We start from the raw sequence: 19,350 nt of genomic DNA, 5'->3' as shown, positions 1-19,350 counted from the left end.
TTTTACTTGGATCCACAATCAACACCCACAGAAGCAGCAGTGGAGAAATCAAATGACGCATCGCGTTAGGTAAATCTGCTGCAAAGGACCTCTTTAAAGTGTTGAAAAGCAAAGATATTCTTCTCTTTGCCTTGAAGAATAAGGTGCACCTAACCCAAGCCATGGTATTTTCAATCACATCATATGCATGTGAAAGCTGGACAATGAACAAGGAAGAGGGAAGAATTGACGCCTTTGAATTGCGGTGTTGGTGAATATTGAATATACCATGGACTGCCAAAAGAACGAACAAACCTGTATTGGAAGAAGTACAGCCAGAATGCTCCTTAGAAGCAGGCCTGGGGAGACTGTGTCTTACACACTTTGGACGTGCTGTCAGGCGGGATCAGTTCCTGGAGAAGGACGTCACGCTTGGCAAAGTACAGGGTCAGTAGAAAAGAGGAAGACCCTCAGTGAGGTGGATGACACACTGGCTTCAACAATGAGCTCAAGCATAACAACGATTTTAGGGTGGCTCAGGACCAGGCAGTGTTTCGTGCTGTTGTGCACAGGGTTGCTATGAGTCAGAACTGACTCGAAGGCACTTAACAACAAATTCTCTTCTCTAAATTTCTGTACTGCCTGTCTATAATATTCTTGTGGGATTTATCTCTGTGGACTGTGACCTTCCTGAGGACAGGGGCCTAGGAAAGGGTTTGGCTCATGGTAATAGTTGCTGTCATTTGTGCAACACTTTACAGTCCTCTCACATGTGACCTGATTTGATTCTCAACAAAGAGCCAGCAAGGCAGGGGGAGGGGTATTATTAGCAGGACTAGCATTCCTGGTCTCTTGCCTTCCAGACCAAGCTTAACAAATATTTGTTGAAGGAGGAGATTTAAAAAAAAGAATTCCTGAGTTACTCTGTGGAGTGAGGCAGCCTTATCAGGCAATGGGTTGGTTCTTTGTAGCACATCTGAAGGTACTCGTAACACCTCACATTTACGGAGCCCAGTTTTCTCTTGACCTGTATCGTCCTCACAACTACCCTGTAGTAGGCAGCTATGAAGGCAGTGACCTTCATGTCTGATTCACCTGTCAGTTATCTTTTGGTGCCTAAAAGAGGGCCTGGTATATGGCAGGTATGCAATAAATGGTGTGACTGGAGGCTCTTTTTTAGAGACCGGGCTCAGGTGCAGTGGCTTGCTCCAAGACCCACACGTAGCCAGGAGTGGCGGGGCAGGGCTGAGATTACACCCCGGGTTCCATCCAGAGCCCAAGCTCGTAGCCACCGCTCCTCCTAAAACTCTCTCTCGGGGTTGGGCTGCCCCTGAGTCGGCACCAGTTCCGGGTCCATCGCAGGCGTGAGCGATGCACGCAGTGGGTCGGGGAGGGCTGTCCCCTCCCAAGTCCAGCGCCTTCCGCATCTCCGCCCGGGACGCCCGCGGGCACGGCTCCTCTGCTGCCACCCGCTTCTGCAGGCAGGCACAGAGCCATCCGCTTCGGCCTGCAGCTCGCCGAAGGACCCCCCCTAGCCTGGCCCCGGCGCCAGCCCCAACCCCAGCCCCAGCCCCCACCCCGCCTACTTAGCCGGCTCGGCCACCGCGCCCCGCCCCGCCGCGCAGGCCCCGCCCCTTACTTCCCCATTCGACGCCCCTCCCTCCGCGCCGCGCTCCATACTTGGCGATCGCAGCGGCCCTGCGCGTTCATTGGCCGAGACCTGGCTGCGTGGGGGGCGGGCCCGGCCCGGGGCCGGGGCGGGGAAGGAAGGTGGCGGCGGCCCGGCGCGGGGGGAGGGGGCGCTGACCCGGATGTTCACTCCTGGGCACCCGGGGAAGTGGAAGCGCCGGGCCCTACTGCGGGGGGGAGAGCCAGAAACGCCGGGACCGGGACCGCTGCCGCCGCCGCCGCCACCATGGTAAAGGCTCGACGTCACCCTCCTCCAGCCCCGGGGGCCCCGCCGGCACTCGCGTTCCCCTCCCCCCGCGGACCCCCGGCCAGTGAAGGGTGGGTTCCCGGGGGTGGGGGAGGGGCGGGGTCCTGGGCTGTAGGCAGACACCATCCTTCCCCGCTCAGGAGGGGGCCGCTGGCCCGGGCGGCTTGGGTGGTCAGTGACCCTGTCTCTCCCTCTCTGCTCCCGCCCTTGGCTCAAGCTGGAGCCCCACTCTCCACCTCTGGGTCAGGCTAGTCTCCCCCATAGCCCAGGCTAGACCCCCCTTCATCCGTGGTCCAGGCCAGGCACCCCCTCCAGTGTCCCAGGCGTGGTCCTTCTTTCCCTCCCCTTGGCCCGGGCTAGGTACTCCTTTCCTCACTTACGGCCCATACTAGGCCCCTGCTCCCCACTGCACTCTGTTCCCCTCTCCATGGTCCCGGCCTGGAGCTCCGTCACTTCCCACCTCCCGCCTGTGGCCTTAGCTCAGATTTGTTCCCCCTCTCCTCCATGGTCTCATTCTGAACCTTCTTTCCTCTCCCGTAGCCTTAAGTCTGGACCTCCCCTCCTTCATGGACTCCGCCTGGACCGTACCTCCCATTTATGCCACCCTTCCCCTCTTGCTGCCGGTCTTAGCGCAGCCTGGGCCTGCGCTCTCCAACTTTACTCTGCCACCAGGGCCCTGCTCCCTGCCCTGCCCCTTGACCCAGTGGCTCACTCCCCCATGCCTAGAGCGAACCTTCCCAGCTGTCTCTCTTCTGGCATGGGAGCGAGGGGAGCTCTCAAACCAGGGTGGTGGTGGTACCAGTGCTGTGCCTTCTCAGGTTGAGGGTTGCCCCTTCTGGGGAGGCCGCCTGGGAGCGAGCAAGGGAAGGGCGGGCATCTGTGTGCCCGGAAGGCAGCGCAGCGCGTTGTGGGCCATCCCCACCCTTCGTGCAGCGGGTGCGGTGCCTGAGGAGTGTCCTGCGGGGCGCCGGGTTCCCACGGAGTGAGAGCATGAGTGGGAGGGGAGGGCTGAGTGTAGGGGAGCTGACAGGACAGAGATGAGCACACAATTGCCCTTGTGAGGCCTTAGCCTTTGGGGGGCCGCTAGGACCTGAGCCCCACATAAGGCCTGGACACGATGCACCCTAGCAGGCGCAGCCTCCCTTTCCCCCTGAACTGTCAGCTTGTGAGGGTTGGAACTGCTGATTATGGAGGTGCCTCGGATCAGGTGAGCTAGATGGAGCTGGAGAGAACTCCACTCGTGGTGGTTGTTTTGGTAATGAAGGCAGGTGCTGCTGTCTGGCTGATTTGACAGGCCTGGGGTTTCACACAGGTCCCTAGGGGCCCTCAGATGGGAGTCTCCCCACTCCACTTTGGAACCTTATGTAGGGCAGGCCCAGCATCCAGGCTGGAAGGGCCAGAGGGTTTCTGCTCCACATAGTCAGAGAACCTGCGCAGATGGGGCTGACTGAGCTGAGCCCATCCACCTGCTGCATCAGGGCCCTGCTGTGGGGTTCCTCTCACCCAGTGCAGGGCGAATGCTTGTGTCTGGACTTTGGGCCCCAAGGGGTTTGAGGATCCTGGTTCCTTGTTTAATCAAGGGATGTTGCTGCTGAATTAGGGTGACTAATTCAGCTTGGCCAAGGATTTTCTTCCTGCATTCCTGTATACGGATTAAAAACATGGCCGGTGTCATTTTTAATGCCACTGAACTTCTCCTGTAGCTCTGACCCAGAGCTGGCTGCATGGGAGGTGAACCTAGCCCTGGGCCTGGGTGGGCAAGGATTTCTCCAGGACAGTTTTGGGGTGAGGAGTTTCAAAGCAGACTGAAGTTTTGTAAGTGTGCTCCCAGGGCAAAAGCAGGAGAGGGTAGATGGAGCGTCAAGTGGAGAGGTGGGGCTACAGAGGCAGCCTATCAGGCCCCGGGAGGGAGGGGCATCTGGCCTTGGCCTCCTGGGTGCCTGATTTTGATGGGATTTGATGGGGTAGTGCCTATAATGACCCAGGAGGAGCGTGACAGCACAACAGGCTCCTGAAGAGTTCTGTATTTGGCTCTCATTTGGACAATCTGAAAAGACTATGGAAGAGATGAGAGAAAAGGACTAATGTTTATTGGGGGCCTACTGGGTACCAGACATCATGCTGCTTGCCTCACTTATATGAACCTGTGTAATCCACACAGCGCCCTTTGGGGTAGTTGCTGTCCCATTTTACAGGTGAAGAAACTGAGGCTTGGGGGTAAAGTAACTTATTCAAGGTGTTGCCTGGTCAGTGGAAAAGCCACGGGCAGTCAGAGGAAGCGCATCTGGCAAGCTCCAAACTGAGTTCCTCCCATTGCACCAGGCTGCCTATGTGAAACATATAAATGGCACTGTTTAAAAACCCTAACAATGGGATACCCAGAGATGGGAAGGGAGGAGTAGTATTTATTGACTACCGACTGTGTGCTAGGTCCTTTGCATAGAAGATCTTATTTAATAGTATGGCAATGCAGATACATTTAGCTTGGGCAAGAATGTGAGGTCTTTGAGGGCAGTGATTTTTGTCTTGTGTTTTCCATAGCTATATCTCCAGGGCCTAGGATGGCATCTGGCACTGAAGCAAATGTCTTGCAGTGCTGTGTTTTGGAATGTGTCTGTGTCCATGAACTTGGTCTCTTGACTTTCACACGGATTCTCGTATCTTGTTTTTAGTATCCCCTAGGCTTGTAAATAATTTCTTGATTATTGTCCGTTTTTATGCCCTGCTTAAATACCCTGACTAATAAACCAGGGTAGACACCTGGGTTAGCACGGAAGTGGTGGCGTGGGGTTGCATCATAGATAAATGTCTTAAGACCATGGAAGTTTATATTTTTACTAGATTTGACAGTAAAGAAAACAGCTAGATCTCAGTTTTCCATGGGGGGACATAGCAGTTTGGTAATCTGAAATGCATTTGACTTTGGAATGAATTCCATGATTTTTGTGGTCATCAGTTTTCTCCTGGTCTTTTGAAACTGCATAGGCAAATGGGATTTATTTGCATTCCCTTAGTAGGTAGTAACTTTTTAAGTGCTTTACAGTTTCAAAGGGCTTTTCCTTATACAGGTTAGAATTATGATTCCGGTGCTGGGTAGTAGGGCTGTTGTAGTGTGCCCCTCTTGAGTTGTCAGTCCAGCTCACAGATGGTTTTGCCTGACAGGAGCTGATAGGAGAAGCTTGTTATTTTTATAAGGTGAAACAATATAGTTGACACTAATGTGTCTTGGCTGGTCTAGTGTGGATGAGATACATAGTTCAACTCAAAACCAACATATATATACAGCTCTATTCATTAAACCCAGCTGGCCCCTTTTTATAAGGAGCCCTGGTGGCCCAGTGGTTAAGTGTTCAGCTTCAAACCAAAAGGTCAGCAGTTCAAACCCACCAGCTGCTCCGAGAGAGAAAGATGTAGCAGCAGCCTGCTTGTGTAAAGATTACAGCCTTGGAATCCCTATGGGACAGTTCTGCCCTGTCATGTAGGGTTGCTGTGAGTCAGAATCAATTTGACAGCAGTGGGTTTTTGGTTTTGGGCCTCTTTTTTGGTGGAAGATTGAAAAAAGAAGCCAATAGTCGATAGTTTGAGATTAAGGAGATGGTACCTTTGGAAGCAGATATTCCTGTTTATTACTTGGAAGTCTTGTACATTCCATGGGAGAGGGAGAGGGCAGATGGCTGACAGTGCAGGCAGATGGGTGGCTGGGCAGGTATATCGACCATTCAGAATCCTGCTGCCCAGGCTGAGAAGTGCTTACAGGTGGCAAATACGGAGACCTGTTAGGGGGTACCTGAAGCTACAGGAACATTAATGTGGTAAATATTTATTGAGTGTCTACTTTGGGCTTAGCCCTACTTTATGTGCCAAGGATGCAATGGTGAGCAAGACATGCAAGGATCTGCACCCTCCAAGTTTACATTGTAGTTGGGGTTGGGGTGGGCATCACTCTTACCTAAAGTTTAAGGGGGAAAAGCCTTGCGTAATACACGTGCAAGCATGTGCCTATTTGTATGAGGTATGACAGGAGCCTTAAAAGAAGGTTGGGGCTTGTGCCAGGCTTTACTCCCAGACCCTGTTCCGCGTACCTGCTCTTGTCTCGGCCATCACCAGGAAAATGAATTGCAGTGTAAACAATCTGTTCCTCCTCAGACCAGAAGCTCCCTCCCATCTAGGAATGTAGCCATGTAGTGTGGCGCCATGGGAGTCCAGCTTTTCTGACCTGGGTAGCTACCATTGATTGAAGGTCTCCTGAGCTCCAGCAATGTGTGTAGGTTATATCTCAGCCGCATTTTACTTACGAGGAACCCCAAGCCTGCGAGGTTGCGTGACCAGTGTGAGTGGCCAGCCTGGGACTTGGGTCAGGATCTCCCTCACTCCCGTGCCAGATACTAACTCTGCTTTTCAGAAACGGATGAGCGATAGGGTCCGTAAGTACGGGATCTTGTGCCTTTTTCTCTTGCAGCAAATGCCACCGGGGGGCGGGGGGAGGGGGGTGGTGTGGAAGCCCAAAGAACACAATTGCAAGATCACCCATGTTGGAAGCAGCTAGAACAATGCCATTTCAAAACCAAGACTTTCACAGATTTATGTTTTAGTGTAAGGAAGCAGAGACTTATTAAGGGACACCAGCCCTGGGCCATGCACTCTGCTAGGAGCGTTGGCCCACCAAATCCTCCTTGCAACAGCCGGATGAAGAAGGCTCCACCTTCACCTTAGGAGGGAGGCAGCGTAGTATAAAGAGGTAGGAGCCAGACTGCCTCAGGATAATAATAAGTGCATACCTCATAGATTGTTATGAGGGTTAAATGAGATAATTCATGTCTAGTGCTTCGGACAGCTCCTGGCATATAATTATATATGTTTTAATTATTATTATCATCCCCGTTTTACAGGTGAGACTCAGAGAGGTCTGTGGTTAGTCCCTCTATAGCTTCCAAGTGGAAGAATTGAGTTTTCTGACTCAAGATCTAGACCCCTTTCCTCCATACCTTATGCCAGCAGAAGGCTTATTTGAAGTTCTCTTGGGTTTGGGCTGTGTCTTGAATCAAGAACTTACCTACAACAGCCTGAGGCTCTGTTTCCCACAGAAGACAAAGCTCCTTGTGAGATGGACCCATGTATTGCCACAGCGTGGGGATGCATTTTAGGGCTGGATGCCTCATTTGTGTGTAGCGAAGCCCCCTGTGAATGGGGAGTCCTTGCTCTCTTCCAGGCTTGGGAGAAGAGGGGCAGGGCTGGACAGAGCACGTGAGCTCCATGAGAGCAGGGACCTTGTCTGTTTGGTTCCCGCTGACTGCCCCGTACCTCACACAGGGCTGCCTGGCACTTAGTGAGTACTTCATAAGCACTGAATGAATGAGTTGGTGAGAGCTAAGAGGTGGGCTGTCTTTTATTTGGTGCCTGCCCTACAGAACGCTGTGTGGTGTTGAGGACGCGGGCTTTGGAGTTGGGCAGACCTGGGTTTGAGTCCTACCTGTGCCACTCAGTATGTGATCTTAAGTGAGGAGCTTCATCTCCCGTGTCCTCAGTTTCTTAATCTATGGCAGGAGGATAACATATTTCATAAGGATACCAGAGGGAAGAAATGAAATCTGTTGTGTACAGGTAGTTCCTGATTTATGATGGGGCTCTGTTCTGACAACCCTGTCGTAAGTTGGTTCCGATATAAGTTGAATATCTCTTTTTTTATATATAGTTTTCATTATTATTGCTTTTTATTCTCAGTGTCTTTATAAATCCAGTCTGTGTACATCTTCCTAGTGAGTATCTGAGAATGATACCATCAGCAAATTATGCGCTGCAACATTGTGTGTAGCACATATTATTAACTTTGAAATGCACCAAGAAAAAAAAAAAAAAGATGGTTCTGAGGGCAGTTCGTTGTAATTCCAGTACATTGTGAATTGGAAACCTGTGCTTAATCCAGTGCCTGGCACACAGTAAGGGTAGCTATGATTATTAGCTTTGCATACCACAGAGTAAGGGACACAAATAGAAAGCCATAATCCCTGGCCTCTAATCCAGGAATGCAGTGATAAAAGAAAAGATTTAACAAGAGCCACTTTGTGCTGTGGTCTACCCATCCCTGCAGGCTTGGCTCCAGTTGCACCTCCTCCGTGAAGACCTGCCGACCCCTCCTGCCCTCAGTCAGCCTGGGAGCTGGGCATGAAGGCTAGGAAGACCCGGCCCAGGCAGCGAAGGTGGGGTGGGGGCAGTCAGGGGAGGGCTCTCTAGGCAGGGGCAGGGGCAGGAACAAGAGCAAAGGTCAGGGGTGTGGGGAGACTGGTGAGTTTGGGGGCCAAGGAGAGCGAGTTGGGGGTGAGTTGTGGAGCGCCTGAGTTGCTAAGCTAAGGAGTTTGCACTTGATCTGGGACGGTGTGGAGCCAGTTAGATTTTTCACAGGGCGGGTAGAAATTCGAGGAGGCTGGCAGAGTAGTGGTATTTTAGGAAGGGTAATCCGGCTGTGGTTTGTAGGAAAGACTGGGGAGATAGGAATGAGGCCTTCACAGGCATCTGCCCCTGAGGTTATGAGGGTCTGTGTCACTGTGTGGCTGTTGGTGTAGAAAGGAAGGGGTGGTTGAGAAAGATAGGGAGGCAGAGTTAGACATGGTGATTTGCCACCTCTGGCACTGAGGGGAGGCTTTGGCCCCAGAGTTCTCTTTAGGCATTCTGGTTGGATGATTTGTCATTGACTCAACAAGTAATTTCTGGTCAGTTTAAATCCTAGATAGTGGTGTCTGCAAGGCCTTGATAATCTACTAACAACTGAATGGGGATTTGAGTCTGGTTAACCCAGCGATCCATCTGTCAGCCATTCTGTACATGCTTGTGGCACCAAGTTCAGCTCAGCTGCCGCAGCGTTACACTCTGGACCTACAGAAATGCCTGAGACACTGTCTGGTGAAAGTGAGGGAGACAGATGAGAGCTGCGGGGGCGGGGGGAGGTGGGGGGGTGCTCTGAATGGTGGCGGTGATAATGACAGGAGCTGATATCGACTGAGTTCCTCATCCCCATATTCAGAACAGTCCTATGAGGCCGGTGTTCTGATTATGGTCATTAGGCAGGTGAGGAAACTGAGGCCTCCACAGGCAGTCTGCCCCCAGAGCTGTGCTCCTGACAGTCAGGCCCTGCTCGCTGCCTGTCTAGTGTTGCTTTCCCATCAGATCACTCATTCCGTGGACACTTACTGGCCAGTCAGACCTGTTGAGTCTCAGTCTTAGGGTTAAATGGGGGAGACAGATGGAACCAGTAATCTAAGATTCTTAGAGGCCTTGGGGTAAGTGCTAAGCCAATGTGGGAAAGTCCACAACACGCTGGCCTTAGGGAGGCTGGCTCCCTGTTTGTTTTCATGCTTCCTCCTGCTACCACCCCACATTTCTGATATTTCTTTAGGAACCTGTGAAAAGGAGCCTTCATAGGGACAGACAATGCTGGCCCTATTTATTCCAGGGTGGCAGCCCTAGTGGTTACCATTCACCTGCTGCGTGGTGGTTATTGTGAGAATAAAATGAGTGTGTGTGTGGAAAGTGTAGAACAGTGCCTGGCACTTCACAAGTGCAGAAGGAGTGTGGGCCATGATTATTGTGAATATGGGTGGCTGAAAGATAGTGTTCAATTTAACTTCCCAGCGAGCCTGGGAGGCAGGTGGTAGCGCCCTATTCTGTGGACATCCCAAGAAGTAAATTTCCTTGCCCAAGGCTAGCAGTCTAAAAGGAGTCCATCCCAGTGTTTTCTGGCCCCAAAGCTCTTACCACACTGCGGCTCACAAGCGGTTGGTACCACTGGAGCAGGCTCTGAACTTCTCCACCTTCTGCTTGAATTGCTCGGTGAAGCTTCCTCTTCTAGTGCTGAGCTCAGCAGGCCCTTTCTGGTTCCCATCTGTCTCCCCCATTTAACTTTATCGTATTAGCAGTATTTGGGCTTACCATCTCAGAGGTTTCTATAAGAAGATTTAGGCAAGGGGACTCATTACATTTAACAAGTGAAATCCCTTTAACTTAAAATATTAAGAATATGAAAAGGTGCTTTTGCGTGTACCCTTTCTGCTGGGGTAAGTGAATAGCAAGCAGCTTCCCGTAAGAATTGAGCTAATGGCATTTCCTGGTGGTACCACATGCCCTTTCCCTTCTCAGTTGTAGCTGGGAGGGGTAGACGCGGGGCTTGGGTCCAGCTTGCTCACATTTGGTGTTGCCACTCAAGGCTTCTCCGTTGAAGCTTTGGCCGTGACGGGCTATATGTGGTTTCACATGTGTGGGGCTGCTGCGTGCAGCTTTGTGCTCAGAAACTGGAAGGGGAGCTTTTATCCACCACATACATGCTCCTGGTGAAGAGTCTAGTTTTTTTCTGTGGTCCCCAAAAGGAGCCCTGGTGGCATGGTGGTTAAAGCAGTCAGCTGCTAACCAAAAGGTCAGTGGTTTGAACCCACCAGCAGCTTCACGGGAGAAAAACGTGGCCGTCTGCTTCCGTAAAGATTACAGCCTTGGAAACCCTGTGGGGCAGTTCTGTAGGGTTTGTTCTGTAGGAACTGACTCGAAAATGGGTGGTCCCTGAGTGAGCTACTCTTGAATTTCTCTCTGCCACATCTTTGGCTTTGTTTCTATCAGTTCTTAGCTTCTCTGCTGAGTGCACCTCTCCCAGTGAACTCCTGGTCAGCGTGTGGTCCCTGGGGCTAGCTGTGACCCTGTCACTGAGGAGCTCAGACCCAGGACAGAGCAGTGGCCGGGCTGGGCTGGTTCAGGTGCTTTGCTCTGCCCTTGTCTCCTCAGTGTGTATCCTCCTCCGGACAGCTCCTCCCCTGAAGTACCTTTCAGGCAGCGGCTAGTACACGCCCCAGGTTACCCTGAGACTCGAGACCTGTGACTTGGTCTTGAGAGGCACTCTTGGTACAGGAATTGGAGGTTGCCTTGAAAGAGCAGACTTCATTCCAGAGGTGATTAAGTACTCACTCCTGGATTCTAACAGTCACAACAATAGTGCCTTCCTGTGCCAGCGTCTTTGCTGGGTGCCTACAGTCATTATTTCCGTCAGTTCTCTCAACCCCGGCTGTGGGAGGTCAGGTTCCTTATTTTGCAGATAAGGAAACTCAGGAAGGTTTAGCAACTTGCTGGAGGACCCCAGCTAGTAGCTAGTAGCGGCAGTTAGCGTTCGGATCCAGGTCCATGTGAGCCAGAAGTCACGCTTACTGAATTCTGCCACCCTGCCTCTCTACACAGACTCACTGGAACACACTTTTTATGGATGGGGAAACTGAGGCTTCAGAAGTCTAGATTTTAGAAATTAGAAGATATTTTTGGTTCAAGTTGTTGAAATGAAAGCAGATGTAACTTTCTGAACTTCTAAAGGTACCTGCTAAACCTTGAAGTATTAGATTCGTCTTAGCTTAGAACCCGTACGGGTGCAACTTGGCGTTCTGGGCAGGATAGTGTCCTTTGTGCAGGCCTGTGTTGAGTGTTCACGTGCCAGCAGCCCCTCTAGTCATTGTAACAGCCCCTGCTGAGAGCCGTTGATTGATAAAATCTTGCAGGGTTCCCTTGGCTTTTTTTTTTAAATGAAGCCCCACCCCAGTCCTGGGGACTATACAGCATAAAGTCATAAGGTTCCAAGGGGGACAGACGATACGGCCCGTTTTAATAGTTGCATGACCTTGCATAGGCTGAGTTGGTTACCCTTACTCTGCCTGAGTGTTCTGTTTTCTTATCCTCAGGAGGGAAGATGAACGATGAATCCTCACTTCTCTGAGTTGTGATTGCTGTCACAATGTTACCCTGTCCCTGGCACCCAGGTCACTGCTCCATAAATGTTGAATGAATGAACAAATGACTCAGCCAGTTACCCTCAAGTCAACTGTGACTCATGGCAACCCTGTGTGTGTCAGAATAGGACTGTGCTCCATAGGGTTTTCGATGGCTGATTTTTTGAAAGTAGATCACCAAGCCTTTCTTCTGAGGCCCATCTGGGTGGACACGATGCTCTAACCTTTCAGTTAGCAGCTGAGTGCATTAACCTTTGCACCACCCAGGGATCCAGGGAATGATTAGTAATAAATTTAAGTGTCTCTCCCCTCCAATTAGGTTAAACTCTGAAGTTGCTGTTACACTAAGTCAAAAATGGTTGAATATTGGCATTCATACGATTCAGCCTAATACAGACTGAATACTAGGGTGGGGCACTTCCAGCATGAGACTTTCTAACAGTGTCCAGATCTTTCTATGGACTTGGAACTCTCAGCCAGACCTTGATTCTCATGAAGTTGTCGGTGTTAGGCTATTAGTTAGTTAAAGTGACAAAAGTGGAAGGTGTTGCCTGGGGTCTGCCTCAGAGATTGGGTCAGCACACTATGTATATCATCCCTGGGGTTAAAGACTGTCTAGGGTGCTACCATTGGTGGGATTGGGGGCTGGCAGGAACAGTAATCTTATTAATTTACTGATGGCCTAACTTGTGGCTTGCACTGAGCACTTGGCCCAAAGTCACACTACTAGCTGTTCTTAGAGCTTCAGAATGGGCCCGGGCGGTCTTGAATCCTGAATCCAGGGGCAGCAAAGTGCTGGCTCTAGAGCCAGACTGTCTGGGTTCAGGTCAAAGCCGTGCATACCTGGGCAGTTTTCTTCACTTTGTGCTTCAGTTTCCTTGTCTGTGAAATGGTGAGAACAAAAGTATCCTTTCTGATAGATGTTATGAGGACTAAATGTAAAGCCAGGCACACAGTATTGTTAACTGTTACTAACATTGAGAATAACATTGTGTTACCATCAGCAGCTTGGACTCTTAGCATGTTATTAGAGCTGAAAGGGCCTTCCAATGTGGAAACTCCGTTTGCTTTGTTTTAGGAGGAGTCTGGACTTTGCGTTGACATCAAGGAGGCATTGCTTCTCCCATAGCTTATTGGAAAGCCTTGTTAGCCCTGTGCCTCACGGAGCATGCACTTGCCTCTCTGCAAATAAGTTGTTTGAAATGGTGCTTTTGTTTCAAGTTATAATAAAAGTTACTTTTCTGGAAAATGGCTTAATTTTTTCCTTTCTCCTGGCGTGAGTGGCCAACCCTGGAGTGCCAGTCATATTTGGTACTCAGAGCCTTGAGGGAACCTGAGCATGGTGCTTATCGATGATTCTTCTTTCCCACCCCCACCCCCCCCACAGGCACCGTGTTCATTTTCTGATCCCTTTTCTCCGTTACTGAAGGTGGCAGGTTTTCATACTTGCTCTCAGCTTCTACTAACCAACCCTGCATTTGTGAACTGCCACGAAGACTTGCCTGGGGTTTATAATTCTTTATTTTAAGGGCATGTGTTTGATATTACGGCAAGTAGAGTGTTGAGGTTTAGGGGTATAAGGAGGAGGTAAGATAAAGGAAAATGGGGGGAAAAAAGATTGTTGGAAGGCAGCCTGGTGTAGTATAAGGGGAGACTGCTGGATCTGAATCCCACCTTGGCTGCTTCTGAACTGTGTGAGCTTGAATGGGTTACTTCATCTCTCTGAGCCTCAATTTTCTGGTCAGTAAAATGGATATAATCTTCCTCCTCACAGGTAGTGGACAGGATTAAATAAGAACGATGTAGATAAAAGGCTGTAGCTGAGGACCTCACATGTGAACACTTAATACAAGCTTGTTCTCTATGAGAATTTCATTATTCATTGTGCAAATTAGCACCATTCCATAGGGGGGACAATTGGATTAAATCTTAAAAAATCCCTGTATTTAAGAAATGTTGTGAATCTAAAATGCAGGTAGTAATGATCACACTAAGGAGAGACCCTGACTTTTGGGCTGCTAGGGTGCTTGCTCTTGGGCCACTCTTTTAAGCTGATCCCTGCATGTGTGCTTACAGGATTTATCACGCAAGGGGCCAGCCCCCGTGCCATAGACACGTCCTCTGTAATCAATGCCGAAGCCCTTGTTATTCCCTCATTTTACAGATGTGGAAATGGAGCTTCTGTGGGGTCAAGTGTCTTGTATAAGGTCACACAGGTAGGAGGGAGCAGAAGTGGCCTTTAAACCCAGTCCTTTCTGATTCCAAAATCCAGCCCACACATACACACTGGAGATTGGTTCAGGGGTGGTGTTTTCATCTACAGTAGTCCCTGACTTAACGATGTATCAGAGTTATGACGAATCACAACTTTTTTTTTGTACATCTTATTGTTAGTAATATGTACTACATACGTTACAGCATGTAATTTGCTGATGTCATCATATCTGTAAGTTTATATGTAGTGTTTCTAACCATCAAAGACAAGTAAAGATCAGATTTATGAAGATACTGCTAATAAAAGGCAATAATAATGAAAACAACAAAAAACCCTGAAGTATTCGACTTCTGTCAGAACCAACCTACAATGTTCCTTCGTTGGCGCAGGAGCCCGTCATAAGTCAAATACTGCCTGTACAAGGAAAGTACTTTATGTTGGTGAGTCTAACAAAAGCTCTTTAGCGGTTTTTAAATCTTTGCAGCCCTAGCAGACTTTGCTAGATGGCTACCTCCTGGTCTTGCTTTGATGACTTGGAGCTCATCTTAACACGCAGGAAGAATGAGCTTACAGTTAGTGCAGTTCTTCATTTAAAAAGGAGCCTTGTTTCCCACCTAGTAGCTTCTAACTCAGGCAGCACTTTGTTAGTTATATGTAAGGTCCCTCTGAGTCAGAGCTGACTCGATGAGACCTAACAACAACTTCTAACCCATTGTTAGGGTTTAGACCCACCTTTGAGGCCCAGGTCCTATGTAGTCTTTTTCCTTCCCTTCCCTTTCTCCTCCTCTTCTCTGATATGAAGCCCAGGCAGACTATGAAATAATGGAGCATAAAAAAAATAATGGAGCATAGTACGGGGATAATAGCTACATGTCATCCACCAAGCTGGCATTTGAACTTGGGACCAACTTGCTCCACCCCCTGGCTCTGTCACACTTGCAGCTTGGGATCCGAAATGAACAGAGGCCATAGTCTGCTGCCTATATAGGTAAACAGCAGATAACTGATAAGTCCACCTGTTCCAGGGGTGGGCCAAGGTACTGGAAGGGGTCCCTGGCCTCAGCTTAGAGCTCTGGGCTGTGGATGATAACATCTGCTCGCAAGATGGGCGACCCCCGCCACCCTCTCATCTCCCCTCCAGGCAGGAGATGCCAACACAGTCTCGAGTGTCCACCTGATCCAAGAGGCTCACTCCTCACCAGCGTCCCTCTCCAACCCATTGTCCAGTCCAACCCATGTCTGAAGAGTTGACTTTGGGAATGGTTCCTGTCCTGGGCCAACAGAAGGTCTGGGGGCCATGACCACCAGGGTCCTTCTAGTCTCAGTCAGACCATTAAGTCTGGTCTTTTTATGAGAATTTGAGGTCTGCATCCCACTGCTCTCCTGCTCCCTCAGGGGTTCTCTGTTGTGTTCCCTGTCAGGGCGGTCATCGGTTGTAGCTGGGCACCATCTAGTTCTTCTGGTCTCAGGATGATGTAGTCTCTGGTTCATGTGGACCTGTCTCTTGGGCTCGTACTTACCTTGTGTCCTTGGTGTTCTTCATTCTCCTTTGGTCCAGGTGGGTTGAGACCAATTGATGCATCTTAGATGGCTGCTTGCTAGCGTTTAAGACCCCAGACGCCACTCTTCAAAGTGGGATGCAGAATGTTTTCTTAATAGATTTTATTATGCCAATTGACTTGTATGTTCCCTGAAACCATGGTCTCCAAACCCCTGTCCCTGCTACGCTGGCCTTCAAAGCATTCAGTTTATTCAGGAAACTTCTTTGCTTTTGGTTTAGTCCAATTGTGCTGACCTCCTCTGTATTGTGTGTTGTCTTTCCCTTCACCTAAAGTAGTTCTTATCTACTATCTAGCTAGTGAATACTTTTCTCTCATCCTCCCTCCTCCCTCCCCCCTCTTGTAACCACAAAAGAATGTTTTCTTCTCAGTTTAAACTATTTCTCAAGTTCTTATAATAGTGGTCTTATACAATATTTGTCCTTTTACAGCTAATTTCACTTAGCATAATGCCTGCCAGGTTCCTCCACGTTATGAAATGTTTCACGGATTCCTCACTGTTCTTTATTGATGCGTAGTATTCCATTGTGTGAATATACCGTAATTTATCCATTCATCTGTTGATGGGCACCTTGGTTGCTTCCATCTTTTTGCTATTGTAAACAGTGCTGCAGTAATCACGGGTGTGCATATATCTGTTCGTGTAAAGGCTCTTATTTCTCTAGGATATATTCCAAGGAGTGGGATTGCTGGATCGTATGGTAGTTCTGGAAACCCTGGTGGCATAGTGGTTAAGTGCTGCGGCTGCTAACCAAGAGGTCAGCAGTTCAAATCTGCCAGCCGCTCCTTGGAGACTTTGTGGGGCAGTTCTACTCTGTCCTATAGGGTCGCTATGAGTCCGAATTGACTCGATGGCAGTGGGTTTGGTGTTTTTTTTGGGTTATGGTAGTTCTATTTCTAGCTTTTGAAGGAAGCGCCAAATCGATTTCCAAAGTGGTTGTACCATTTTATCTATAACTTCTAATATTCTTTTGCTGTGATATTCCTGAGAAGTAGGTTTAGGCTTCAGATTTCCTTAACCACCTTGATTTCATCATTCTTTCCTTTAAATAACTTCCTCCCGAGGTGTTTATCCAACTGCTAGCTAGAATTCCCTTGTCCTTTTGCCTACCACAGACGGATTTTACAGGTATTTTCTCCTTGTGTTGATGGACTATGGTTTCTAAGCTTTCTGGATTCCCAATGGAGAGCACATAAAGGCATCCCGGGAATTTTCCCCAGGAGCCTGCTTTTTTTTTGATTCCACAGTTCTGTTTGGTATATAATTGGTTGTTGAGGAAGCATTTCTTGAAATAACAGATAATAACTGGTTGCTGTGGCCCCCAAGGAAGGCTGCCCTGTACTATGACTAATTGGTGGAATACAGACTTCTAAATGGAGTGTTTGACTGGCCAGTCCTGGCCCTTTGTAGGTGAGCTCAAAGTGCTTTGTCAGGCTTGATTCTTACTCCAGCATCTTTGCAAAGCATTCATTAACCCGTAAAATTCTTTCTATGAGTTGAATTCTATTACATGCCAGAATCTCTAAGGAAAAGAAAAAAAAAATGGGGAAAAATGATTTCCAAGCCTCAGGTGATACGCAGCGTATTAGGACAAATAACAACCAAATTCCGAATCAGCTGAAGCATTTAGCAGCCCCGCAGAGTTACTGAGGAGAGGAAGGCAGTAACATCTGTTACTGTGTGCTTTGTTTAGTACTTTACATGCATTATCCTGTTTAGTTTCCAGAATTATCCTGTGCACCGGATTTATGAATTTTACATATGAGGAAATAGAGTCTTACTGAGTTTACATAAATCACTAATAAGTGTCAGAGCCAGGGCTTGAACCCAGCCAGTCTGACTTTAAAGCCTTTGCTCTTAAACCCTACAGTGTCATGGAATTTTACTGCTCATATGATGGGGCTTATGGCTTGTCCAGGTCGCACAGTAAATCATTAGGGCAAGTAGGACTAGGGCCCCATGTCTAATACTCTAGACTGTATACTTTTGAGTAGGCTATGTCATTTCTGCTGCATGAACTTAGCCCAGTTTGAAAACTTTATCTTTGAGTGTGCTTCTCCAGGGATGCATGGGAAGACCACTTTTTCCAATACAACATTTTTTTTTTTTTTTTACTGTTGTAGAAAATATGTAACAGTTGCTAATTTAATGTTTTTCACGTGTACAATTTAGTGACATCAGTTACATTAATTGTGTCGTGGAGCCATCACCAATACCCGTTACCAAATTCCCACCACCATCCAGTAGGACATTTTGAGAGGTCTTTATGGCAGTTGGGTTGACCAATCTAGAAAGTTGATACCCTGAGTTAAAGATGAACTCTAGGACAGAGTCAGGATTCAAACTCAGGCCTCCTTGATCCTTGTAGTGTACGTAGGAGACTTGAATTACAGTGGAGAAAGTGGATATTCAACAGTAGGTTAAAAATGCTGGTACATCAATACAATGTAGTACAGCCATCAAAATGTTAAATATGATTCTAGCAGCATGGGAAAAATTTGTGATACAGTGTTGAGTACAGCAAAATAGAGTAAAACCTTAGAAGTTGGAACTTACGTAAGATGGAAACCTGCCAAAGAAGGAAAATGCAGATATAAGTGGTAAGACTGCACCTTGTCAAAGGGGGAAAACTCGTGAGACCTGGGAAAACAAGGCAGCCCCATTGAGTTCAGCTCTCACAGGTTTCACTGTACTATCGTGTCCTTAACAGTTCTGTAAAATACTCATGTTAAGGATACCACCTCATGGGGCTGTTGTGAGGATTAAATAAGGGAGTAGTTTACTGTGGTCTGTTAGTTGCATTGAATACATATATATGTGTGCGTGTGTGTGTGTATGTTTCCCCCCACCTCCTTCTCTTGACTCAGTTCCTTAAATCCCCAGGAGTGAGATTATAGGGCTAAAGAGAACAAGCATTTTTCTCTCCACTCATTCTTTCCAGTCTCTCTCCTCTAACAAGTGCTGTCTAACAAGGTAGGCCCCCCTTCTCCCCGCATCCTCCAGGGCCCTCTGATCTGACCTCATCCTCCCTGCCTGGCAAGCTTCATTTCCTCAACCTGGTTCCCTGTTCTGGCCAAGTCAAGAGGGCACCTTGCATTACTACAAAAATGTCCAATTCTAGGATTAGCTTTCACAATTTTTGCCACATCCGTCTCTATACCAGACCATTTTTTATTGATGTTTCTCTTTAGATTGCCTCACTGTTTAACTTAGTTAGAAAGGAAATTTTGTCATTACCGTAAGTGAAAAACTGATATTAATTGCTATAAATAGAAACTACACATTACAGTTCATTGAAATAAGTATATATAATTACTGACACAAAAGACGCTCATCTTTAGATTACCTGAAATCCTCTGGTGACCACCGTGGCTGACGCGTTTCTGTTTCTGGGCCTCAGCTTGCATCATCGCTTCCTTGTTTTTCCTCGCTTCTGCTTGCGTCTGTCCCACTTATCCTTTGGGTCTGGCTCCATCCCACCTCCACCACCAAGCCTTCTCTGACTACTGCAGCCCTCCATGTCTGTCCATCCATCTGTGCGTCCTTCCATCCAAACACAGGGCTGAGGAAAATGAGTTCCTTGCCCTTAAGGCGCTCACAGCGTAGTGGAGGAGATAGATAGTGCTCCAGTTGACCGTGAGTGTCCAAAGCAGGGGCCCTTTGGAACCCCCACTGACCCCCTGCCCCCATCAGGAATCTCTCTGTAACCTGATAAGCCCACTGCCATCAAGTTGATTCCAACTCATAGCAACCTGATAGTATTTTTAAGTTCATTTTGTGTTTTCTTGCTATAAAAGTAATATGTACATTATAGAAAAGTTGGGAAAATATAGAAAAGAAGAAAAAAAATCACCCATATCCTTTTTTCACAGACTGTTAAAACAAGAATTTTCTCTTGTTATAAATATTTT

The 19,350-nt window shown here is 48.3% G+C and overlaps 1 protein-coding gene across 1 annotated transcript in view; it reads left to right on the top strand.

The window, feature by feature from the left end:
• Nucleotides 1-1,791: 1,791 nt before the first annotated feature.
• Nucleotides 1,792-19,350, top strand: part of CAPZB (capping actin protein of muscle Z-line subunit beta) — a 168,759-nt gene continuing 151,200 nt past the window's right edge. The window contains exon 1 of the mRNA XM_049878117.1: nt 1,792-1,897. Within this exon, the coding sequence (XP_049734074.1) occupies nt 1,895-1,897 (3 nt within the window). The 5' untranslated portion in view covers nt 1,792-1,894. The remainder of the gene's footprint in view (nt 1,898-19,350) is intronic.

Source organism: Elephas maximus, chromosome 3 (genome assembly GCF_024166365.1).
Source record: "Elephas maximus indicus isolate mEleMax1 chromosome 3, mEleMax1 primary haplotype, whole genome shotgun sequence".
In the NCBI taxonomy this organism is placed as follows: Eukaryota; Metazoa; Chordata; class Mammalia; order Proboscidea; family Elephantidae; genus Elephas; species Elephas maximus.
Note: the sequence above shows the minus strand (reverse complement) of the source record. Positions and strands in the feature narration are given on the sequence as shown.